This window comes from Mustela nivalis (genome assembly GCF_964662115.1).
Source record: "Mustela nivalis genome assembly, chromosome: 13".
Taxonomy (NCBI): domain Eukaryota; kingdom Metazoa; phylum Chordata; class Mammalia; order Carnivora; family Mustelidae; genus Mustela; species Mustela nivalis.
Genome location: NC_139032.1, coordinates 11,596,313 through 11,607,482, shown reverse-complemented (window position 1 = coordinate 11,607,482; position 11,170 = coordinate 11,596,313). Strand labels below are relative to the sequence as shown.

The following is an 11,170-nucleotide window of genomic DNA, read 5'->3' as shown; positions in this document are numbered from 1 at the left end:
GCTGTTTTCCAGAGTGGCTGCACCAGCTTGCATTCCCACCAACAGTGTAGGAGGGTTCCCCTTTCTCCACATCCTCGCCAGCATCTGTCATTTCCTGACTTGTTGATTTTAGCCATTCTGACTGGTGTGAGGTGATATCTCATTGTGGTTTTGATTTGTATTTCCCTGATGCCGAGTGATATGGAGCACTTTTTCATGTGTCTGTTGGCCATCTGGATGTCTTCTTTGCAGAAATGTCTGTTCATGTCCTCTGCCCATTTCTTGATTGGATTATTTGTTCTTTGGGTGTTGAGAAAAGAGTGCAATTTCTAATCCATGTGTTCAGAGTGACTTTCAAAAGTAGTTCAAAGGGGGAGAAAAAGAAAGTAGCATTGCCTTGGAATACAGCATTAATTAATACTGACTTACCCTGGGACATTCATGAAAAGATCCTTTGTTATCACATATGGTAAAAATATTTAAAAATTGATACTCCAAAAAAATGAATACTCCCTTTCTATGAATAAAACATAGGGAATAAGATTTCATTTTCTTAGACTGACTTGTTACCATGAAAAACTGCATTCATTCAGCAGATACTACTGACACCCCACATTATTACTTTAAAAATAGTTATGACACTTGAAATTCAAAAAGAAACCCGCAAGACTTAAGTCTCCTCCCAATACATTCACTGAATGCAGAGCTAAATGAGCACATTTTGTTGTGCCCTTCATTTACATACTTTAAAATGACTGCAGTAGAGTACACTTGTATTTTTAACTGGAACCAAAATTAAGATGCGTGATCTTTGCAAAATCAACAGCCTGTACTTTCGGAACAGTTGTCATACGCAAAAAGGAAAACAAAACAAAACAAAACAAAAAGCCCTGAGTCAGTATTTTTTGCAAAAGTAATGAAAAAGAGTGCTGTGCTGTGAAGTCATTTTATGACTTGTGAAATGGTTAAGACTGTCCAGTATTCGTCTGTTTTGGTTTCATTTTGATGGAAGAGAGGTATGGCTCTTGTTTAGTTTATCCAATTTAGATCATTTCTTAAAACTCAATTTCATTTAAATCCTCAGAATATCCCGATGATTGCTGGGTTAAATCTTCCATTTCTGTCAGGAAAGACAAATAGAAAATAGACAATAGTAATTTTTTCTATTTTTGTTGTAAAAAAATGCTTAATTTGCATTCTTATGATTTGACACTGTTACAAAATCCCTTTTCAAGCAAGCTGATATCGTCGGGAAACATACTGGTACCTGCACAGGGTCCTGCTTGAAATTTAACATCATCAATGGCAATATCACTTCTTAGAGACAGTCCCCGAATGGCTTCAAAAATTACCTGAAAAGTAATGAAGTTTGCATTTAGAAATAGAGTCATCCTGACAAAACAATACTCACCAAAACCACAATGAGATACCACCTCACACCAGTCAGAAGGGCTAAAATTAATAAGTCAGGAAACAACAGATGTTGGCAAGGTTCAGAGAAAGGGGACCCTCTTGCACTATGGGTGGGAATGCAAACCAGTACAGCTACTCTAGAAAACGGCATGGAGGTTCCTCAGAAAGTTAAAAATAGAACTAGCCTATGACCCAGCAATTGCACTACTAGGTATTTAGCCAGGGGATACATCGTGATCTGAAGGGACACCTGCACCCCAATATCTATAGCAGCAACGTCCACAATAGCCAAACTATGAAAAGATCCCAGATGTCCATTGACATCTGAATGGATAAAGAAGACGTGGTGCATATACAATGGAATATTATTTGGGCACCCACAAGAATGAAATCTTACCATTTGCAATGACGTGGATGGAACTAGAGGGTATTATGCCAAGCGGAATAAGTCAGTCAGAGAAAGACAAATACCATAGGATTTCACTCGTGGAATTTAAGAAACAAAACAAATGAACATATGGGAAGGGAAGGAAAAATGAAATAAGATAAGAACAGAGAGGGAGACTAACCATATGAGACTCTTAACTCTAGGGGACAAACAGGGTTGCTGGAGGGGAGGTGGCTGGGGGATGGGGTAACTGGGGAAGGCAGGCGCTCGATGTAATGAAAACTGGGTGTTGTATGCAGCTGATGAGTCACAAAATTCTACCTCTGAAATGAATAAAATACTATATGTTAGCTAAATTGAATTTAAATAAAACATTTTTAAAACAATAAATAAAAACAAAAAACCAATATTCGTCAAGGGCAGATCCAAGCTGTGTGGGTCTGGAAGCTTAGACTGTTTTTCAACCTCCTTTAAGAAAAGTGATACAAAATCACAAATTCAAATTCAGTTACCAAAGAGAATACTTATTTGGGATTTTAAAGAAATTCACAGTATGTTACTAGAGCCTTGGAGATTTTGGTCCCTTTCTTCTGAGATTTCTTTACGTAATTTCCCAGAAATGCTCACCTAGAAATGCTCCCTGGTGGTGACCTGGTTTCCCCTCCCCACCTAGAATATTCTAGTCCTAGCATTCATAGGGTCTATGAAAGCCATGGGCCAGAAATTTAAGCTTTCTTAGGCTCTCCATAAATCTACAGTGATACTGGTACCAGGTGGGAGAATTTAACATGACTGATGAGATCATGAATGAACAGCAAAGCATAATCATTAGCTTTACCGAAAGGACAATGGTTCACTTATCAGGTTAGATACCATAACATCCAAGAACGACCTAGGAGGAGAGAAGCAGTTCCATAACTTTAGATCCTGAGAAGAAAATAACTGATCCAAATTTCAGGTTCTAGGGAGAAGAGATTACATCACCAGTTCTAAAGCCGACCCAACAATGGTTAATAAACCAGTGAATACTGTAGGGAGGCTCATGGGTAATGAAAACTTTCCAGAAGACACGTTTGTTCTACTCATTTTATGAGGAAATGACTCCCCATTGCACTAGTTTATGATTTAAATTAAATCAAAGAACATAAAGTGGATAATTAATAAGCATATGAAACTATCTTGAAATTAATGACTCAGAAAAGCCTTAATGACAGAAATGGGCAAAATAACGTTATTAAAAATTCTAAGGACACAATCCCAAACAAGACTCCAAATAAGTAGAGTTAGAAGAGGGGGAAAATATCCTAACACATCCAGATAGGAGGATATATGAGGGCAGTTAATAAGCATTCTGGTTCTCTGGACATCAATAAAATCTGGTTTTTGACCTCCAAGTCTACAATGGAAACATAATAAACAAATTACCTGAGGGAATTATATTCAGAACAGTCTGCAGTTGAACCAAGCACTTGATTTCATACAACTTTCTCCTTTGAATTTCCTTAATACTTGAGGGATAACTATTTTATACCATTATGATTTCTGCCTTGTATTGCAGATACACATTCTATTATTAAATAATCGTGGTTATTTAAGAACTAGAGAACAATTTATTTTTTCTTTCGGTTTAGCAAGTATTTTTTTCAAATGGCTACTAAGTCGTTAGGACATAAATACTCACTAAGTTGTCTGGAAAACAGCTTAATAAATGAAAGCGGTTAGATATCACTTGTGCTCTAGTGGCACCAGGAGAAAACTAGGAAGACTGAGTATATCACAAGCAAGAGAATTTGGAAACCTGGTGTTAGGTGAGTACCCAGCATGTACTTATTCCTACTAAATGTGAGGTAGCGTAATGAACAATATAAATGATGTAAATATTTCAATGAGCTAAGAATTCATCTGATGATGAATGAATTCATAAGAACTCATTCTTTCGATGGCATCAAAATAAAAGAACCCAGGGAGGAAAACAGAGAGAGCAAAGGAGGAAAGGTTAAGCAAGGAATCCAAAGGAAATGAAATCACTTTGTGTTTTTGATCGATAGCAAGTCAAGGGTGGCTTGGCACTTTATTAAACCCTGAGGAAGGAGCACGATTAATATTGTGCCGCTTGATGCATTTCTTCTACAAGGATGGTTGGGTGATGGGAATGTCGTCAGGAGGCCACCCACTTACCTCCCCTCTAGGATGAATCTCAAATGTCAGCACTTCTACAGCACTCTGAGAGTCATCTGCACCTGCCCACCCCCACCGACGACACACACATTGACTCCTCCAGCCTGTTCTTTTCCCTAAATTTCAGACTCATGTCCTACCACTTACTTGACATACCCAAGTGCATGTCTAACAGACAGTGAAAACTCTGCACGTTCAAAAAACCTCTCCTGTGCACACTGCCCTCACCCTCCAGATATGCCCCACCTAAAGCCTTCCCCATCTCAGTAAATGGTAACTCCATTCGAGGGGTTGCTCAGGCCCAAACCCGTGGTGTCATCTTGCTGCCTCTTTCTCTCAAGCCCCACATGCCATACATAAGAAGTCCTGTGGGCTTCTGATACATCTCACCCCTGCCACATATTCCTAGCTACCACTCCTGCCAGGACTATTGCAGTAGCCCCAAAGTCTCCTTGCCTCCCTCCAGTCTACTCCCCAGGTAGTAGCTGGGGTGATCCTTTAAAAATATTAATCAAATTGCATTACCTTAAAACCATCTGATGGTTCTTCATTGCTTCTGGAATAAATTTCAAACTGTACCATGATGTCCAAGACCTTTCAGGATTACACCCTGACAATTCTTTGATCTTGTTACCTGATTAGCTTGACCTACTTTTTTTCATAGCACTTATTATCATATCATGGTACAGTATATATTTTTTGTTGACATTTTCAATCTCTCCCCACTAGAATGCCAGCTAAAAGAGGAGGAGCTTTACATGTTATATTCATTGTTGTATCCCCAGCACTTAGAATAGCAAGCGGTCAATAAATCTTTATTAAAATGAGATATTTTGGTCTCATACTTTAGGCACTCAGTCTGGATGCCAAAGTAACTATTGAGAATACCATGGTTGCCATGGCGACATGAATTAGAGACCAGAGATATTTGGGAGGGAATATATTTTTAGAAACAATAATATCCTTTTATACTTTGTGACTTTAAAATATATTAAACCCTTTCACATACATAATCTAATGTGACCCTCTAACTCCGGTGATGTCAATGCAGCAGGAATTATTACCCCATTTTGAAAATGTATAAACACGCTAAGAGAGGATGAGGATTTCCCCAAGATCACCCAGTGCTTATGACACCAAGGGGAATGAGTATTTTGGGAACCTCCACGGTAGGAGGAAGTGTTAAGTCGTGGCTTAGGGATACACACTTTGGGACCAATCAGATCTGGGACTGAATTCTCACTCTGCCACTTACCGGCTGGACATTGTTTCTCCACCTGTGAAGGGAGCTCTAAGATCAACCGGAAGAACCTATGTACAGCTCCCAGCACTGTAAGTGCCTGGCACGGAGAAGATGGCGGATTTATTTGCGTGGGCGTGTCTGTGTTTTATTAGACACTAAGATGTTTTGGAAAAACTAGTTCAGCCTGGTCTCCAGACAGTCGTTCGGGATTCCTGAGGGAAACACTAAATCCAGAAGGAAATTCCTCATGACAGATTCATATCTGTTCCATTTTAAGACAAGAGGAATGGTGTGGAGTCTTCTTTCCACGTCCTGAGCTAAAAATCCTCCAGGCCATTCTGTACCCTTGAACTTGAAAATGACCTTGAACACCTCAAGATGCTACCCAAGATGTTTGATTACGTTGGGATAAAAAAACTATTTCAAACAACCAACCACCAGCAAGTCTAGTATATACAAGGCCTTGGACTCAGCTCCTTGGGTTTAGATGCTGAGAAGTCCCCTGCTCTTTTGAACTCAAGTCCCGGAACTCCTGCGCACCAGCAACATTTGGGAGTTGTAAAAACATCGATGCTCAGGCTCCACCAGAAAGACTCAGACTCACTCACTCTAGGACAGAGAAGCTGCTGCATCTTTAGCGTGTATCTGACTCCGGGGGGCTTGCTAAGACACAGATTTCTGGTCCCCTCCCCCACAGAGTATGGTTCAGTAGTTCCAAGGTGAGGCCCAAGAATGTGTATTTTAGGTACGTGTCATTTTAGGTGAATTTGCATTTCAAGCACTGGCCTCAGGACCACACTTCGAGAACACGGGAGTAGGGGAGCAGTATGAGTGCCCCAGTAGCCTAAGGAAATTAATCCACCCTCTCAGAATGATGGTCAGTTACATTAGTAAGTTCCTGAATGCTCCACTTCCCTTCTGAAACAGAAATTAAAGTACTAGCCACACCATTCCTGGGGCTGTTACTCTTCACTCAGTCTCATCCGTGCCAAGGTAATGGGCCATCCCCAGATAATGGCTCATGTTCCCGCTATCACTTGCTCCACCTGGCCAGCCGGAGCTGGGGCAAACCCTTCCCATTCAGATCTGCAGACGATTCCCTGAGGCTGGACGATGGTGTAACATGCAGCCCTTATTGTGAAGACCTCTGCCCAGGAAGATCTGGGCTTAGCCAAGCAGCCAGTAGTTAATGTTAAGGGGAGCTGACCCAAGACTGTTCATTAGTCCGAACACTGAGGGGGAAGCAGCGCTTTTGTGGAAGGTCGGAGAATTCCATGGAGCAACTTCAGGAACAGCGGGGTCTGAAGGTTCTCTCCCTTTGGAGCTTTGGCTCAGAGGAGGCTCAAGACCGTGGCTGCCAAGAGGCTCCCGCCCACCTTTAGACTGGATTGGCTGCTCAGCCTCACTGATTGGAATGTGAAAGTCTCTTTCCTGGTGCTGCCTAGACTCACTCACGACCAGGACACCATGGGGCGGAGGTCTCCTACCGCACACGAGACTCGGGACTGAGGATCGGGACTCAGCTTCTTCCACGTCACTGCAGACAGAGGCTGAACATTTCCTCTGGACCATGCACTCTGTTAAATAGAGGCTTGCAACAGAAGCCCTTGCGTGTGGGTAATGACAAGGGTAGGGATGCAGCTGGAACAACTAATTAGGTAATACCATGTTCGGAAGCAAAGGGGACCATTTTGGAGACATGCACGGCACACAGAATGCACTTGACACTCAGAATGTGCCAAGACAAAAATAGCCACCCTTTCATCACGGAGTCGCAAAAATCACTCCGTGCATAACTACCCAAAGCTTCATCTACACGCCTCATCTCCCTTTCACTATTGAGATTTAATCAGCAGAGACTAATTATGTTTACTCTTAAACAACTACTGCCTTTATCTATGACCCCCAGAAAGGACCAGACATTCCCTTGGGTAGCAAGAAGAAGAAAGAACAGCAGAAGCCTACAGGACCACCTGCTATCACTTGGTTCTTGTCGCCTCCGGCTTACCTGGTGTTGCTTCTCACAGCTGTATTCAATCAGCGCTCGCAGCCAGGAGATGCTCTGCTCACCTCGTCTTCTCCATAAGAGGGACCCTTCACTCTCACCTTCTCTCTTCAGATAGACACTCAGCAGGCCAGTCCCTGCTCCATACATGTGGTAGAAAAAGGTCAAGCACTGTTTTCCAGTGACTCCTCTCAGAGGCCAGGACAAGAGCTGTGCCCTTTGTCCATACGCCATGTGGGAGGCCTCGATGTACATGTAGTAGCCTGGAGAGCAACACAAAATCGAGTATTGTCAAACACACACACACAAACACATATACACACACACACACATGCACGCACAAGGAATATTCCCTTCTTTCTTCTGAGTGGTGTTGCTGGGAACAAATTAGAGTAAATGGGTGACTTGACCATCATCCTGATGAAGGATTTTATAATTCTGGAGAATATAATCCTAGAAGAATAGATATGCTACCCAATCTAAACCATCGAAATAATTTTTTTCACTTAATAATTTAAAATTCAGTTCAATATACAGGTTGCAGTTAATGTTATTATTATAATACTAGCTTTATGTCTCTGAAGTGCTGATGAACACATGGGTATTTATCCTACTAATTCATGAACAATGTTTTGGAGCTTCCAGACATGGGTTTTGGGGAGAGAACATGGATTTTGTAGTCATGAAAGTCTGGGTTCAAGTCTTGGGTCTAATATTTGATCCCGGTCTAAGGAATTATCCTCTCTTTTAATGTTAATTTGTCTGCACACAAATAAAACAGTGGTGTCCTGGAACCAGCTTCCATTGGCTCCCAAGAGTCCACTGGGTGACTTCGGTTGACGGGTCCAAATGACTTCATGTTGGTAGTTTGAAATGGGCCATGATGGACGTAACTGCCCTGTAGAAAGCAGACACAGCTACAAATCAGCCATGGCCCTCCAGCCCCCTGTATAACTGGTTACTGTTAATAATTACCATCCAGCCACTGAAATAAGGTAATATATGAATACCAATTTCTAGATTAATGCCCCAGTGATATAATTCCGTAGACCCAAGGCTCATTTAAAAAAAAAAAAAAGGCCCTGGATTCCGATTCTGTAGTTCTTAACCCTGGGTCATTTGATAAAAGTTGATGTCTCTTCCACCGGAAAAACAATGCATAAATGTTTGCATGCATTTTTATTGTCTTCTTGGCCAATGCTGATTGTTTAATATACATGATGTAAAACATAATATTGACGCAGTGTTCTGTTATTATTTATGCAGAAATTAATGGCTGAATTGAGGGTAAAAAGAAAGAGAGCCCAAATACTGCATGCCAGTGAAATGGTCTCTAGGGGCATCTTTCTTTACAGTTGGATGTTTAATTAATTAGCTCTAGTCATTTCCCCAAATGCAAGGCTTAAAATATCCCAACCAGAATTGATCAGAAGCTACATCTATGCTTCTTCAGGGCACTCCTTCTTTCTCCCACTTCAACAAACACAGACCTGAGAAGTTCCATGGGCTATTCAAGAGGTGGGAGAAATAGTCCTGATCAGGTAGGTCTTATCAAATTGTATGCACCACGCACTCCTTTTTCCCCCGTGTTCCACTCGGTAAAGTTGTCACCCTGTGAAACTGGGTCATCAGAGTCACGGGGCCTTCATCAACCAGGCTTCCCCGAGCATCTCCTTTAAAATATTACAAATGATACTGCCAGTGTTTCTGGAGTGTTCACCAATGACATCCTCATTACTAAACCAACAGTCAATACCCAGCCCTTGTCATTCTTGTCTCATTTATAGCATTGACGATAAAATATCACTTCTGCCTCCAACAAGTACTTTCTTTCTTTTTTTTTTAAGATTTCATTTATTTGTTTGAGAAAGTGGGAGAGAGTGAGGCAGAGCGAGTATAAGCAGTGGGTAGGTGTAGAGGAAAAGTAGACTCCCCCTAAGCTGGAAGCCAGGTGAGGGACTCGATCCCAGGATTCTGGGATCGGGATCTCAACCGACTGAGCCACTCAGGCACCCCCTACAAGAACTTGCTTAACTTGGTTTGCAGGACGCTCTACTGTCCTAGCTTTTCTCCCACTTCACTGGTCATTCCTTTGTTAGTTCACCCTTTATTCTCTGATCTTGTGCCCTTGGAGTGCTCCAAGGCCCTGGTCTCAAACTGCTCTATTCTCACGGACTACGTAAGCGATCTCATCTTGTTCCAGGCTTTTAATGCTACGTATGTTACTGTAGTACCAATTTAAATTTCCAGCTCCTTCGCTGAAACCCAGATGTGCTTATTCAGACTGTCTAGTGGACATCTCCCCTTCTTCTCAAATAGACACCTCCAGCTGAACATGTCTAAAACTAACCTCTAAGCTGAACACCCTAAAACCCACTGCACCTTTCTGGCTGGCCAGACCCCAAGTCCTGAGCCGCCCCTTCTTCCCCGCACTCTCACACCCAGGCTGTCAGGAAGTCCTGTTGCTCCGCCTTCAAAACACATCCAGAATCTAGTCATTTCTCTTCTCACCATCTCCCTGCTACCACCTGGCCCGAACCACTGTTACTTCTCACTTGGATTAATCCAGAACCTGCGAGCTAGTACACCTGTCACTGCCCTTGCTCTCTCTAATCTCATTTCAGCATAGTACCCATGGCGAACAGAAGCTGAATCTTAACTACTCCTCGGCTCAAAACCTTCCATTGATTCCATTGATACAGCGTTTCCCTCAGAGTAAAAGCTGAAGGCCTGAGAATGGCATTCAGGGCCCTATAATTGCTAACAATATTCTTACCTCTGATTTCTATCACGGTTCTCTCCTACAACCTTTCTTCTTACTCATTCTGTGTTGCATGGCCACCTTGTTTTAGGTTAAACATGCAATATGGCAGGGTTTCAGAGTACTACACCTGTTCCTGGGATATCGTAGGTAATGCTGTCACCCCAGGGCCTTTGAACTGGGGTTTTTATATTTTCAGCAATGAAAGGAACTTTCATTATTCTTTTCTTTAACATTTTCTAACTTAAGCTAGGCTGGATGTGAACAAATACAGATACACATCATCCTAATAGAAGAGCGTGCGTGTGTGCGTGTGTGTGTGTGTATTATTTATTTATTTGAGAGACAGCCAGAAGGAGGGGTGAGGAGGGGCAAAGGGAGAGGGAGAGAAAAACTCAAGCAGACTCTGCGCTGAGTGTGGAGCCTGATATGGGGCTTGATCTCACGGCCCGAGGTCACAACCTGAGCTGAAATCAAGGCTTGAATGCTTCACTGAGTGTGCCACACAGGTGCTGCACAAGGGTGTATTTAATTCTATGGAGAATAAGGCCAAAGCTTGAAAATGACTACGGTTTAACACCTAACCATGCACAAAGGTATCCCATGCTATCCTATACATAAATTAGTGGTGTAGTACTCTGAAACCCTGCCATATTGCATGTTTAACCTAAAAAAGATTTCCTCCAAAAAAGTAAGAATAAAATCAGAAAAATAATTTCTGTATCTGGCTTTCGGGTTCTCAGGAGCCCACTTGAATCCTAAATAAAGGACCTTGGCTAAAGATGAAACTCTCAGGGAGGAAAAGCAGGCTCCTCTAAAAGATGCTGTCACTGGGGAAAATGGAAAGTAGCATCAGGGCTCTGCGACAGGACATCTTTGCAGAATGGAGAGGGAGCGATGGACCCATCATGAGTGAAAGATGACCTAAGGTTCACCTTCCCTCTAGTGATGACAGCATGCATCCTACTGGTAACAGTATGAGCCCCAGACAGAATTAGTCTGAGATCCCAGAAGAGAGAAAAACCCCAATCATCCCCAGGATTAAATGAAATTCATTCTTTTCTAGGTACAATGCCCTAACCATTTAGCATCCAATGGGTGACGCATTTCTCTGGAAATGCTTCCAGCTGGTACACCTCTGGGTCTCCGGTATTAGGCTGAAATCATTTTCTCACATCTCTGGTTCCTGAGATCTTTGTGTTT

The 11,170-nt window shown here is 42.2% G+C and overlaps 1 protein-coding gene across 2 annotated transcripts in view; it reads right to left on the bottom strand.

Annotated features, from left to right (window-relative positions):
* Positions 1 to 296: 296 nt before the first annotated feature.
* Positions 297 to 11,170, bottom strand: part of MAMDC2 (MAM domain containing 2) — a 140,933-nt gene continuing 130,059 nt past the window's right edge. The window contains exons 12-14 of one of the 2 annotated variants that reach the window (XM_082696703.1): positions 7,210 to 7,469; positions 1,247 to 1,331; positions 297 to 1,099 (exon numbers count right to left, since the gene is read on the bottom strand). In XM_082696703.1, coding sequence (XP_082552829.1) covers positions 1,035 to 1,099; positions 1,247 to 1,331; positions 7,210 to 7,469 — 410 coding nt within the window. In that variant the 3' untranslated portion in view covers positions 297 to 1,034. Of the gene's footprint in view, positions 1,100 to 1,246; positions 1,332 to 7,209; positions 7,470 to 11,170 lie in introns of those variants that run through there. The other variant, XM_082696704.1, reaches the window with a different exon arrangement.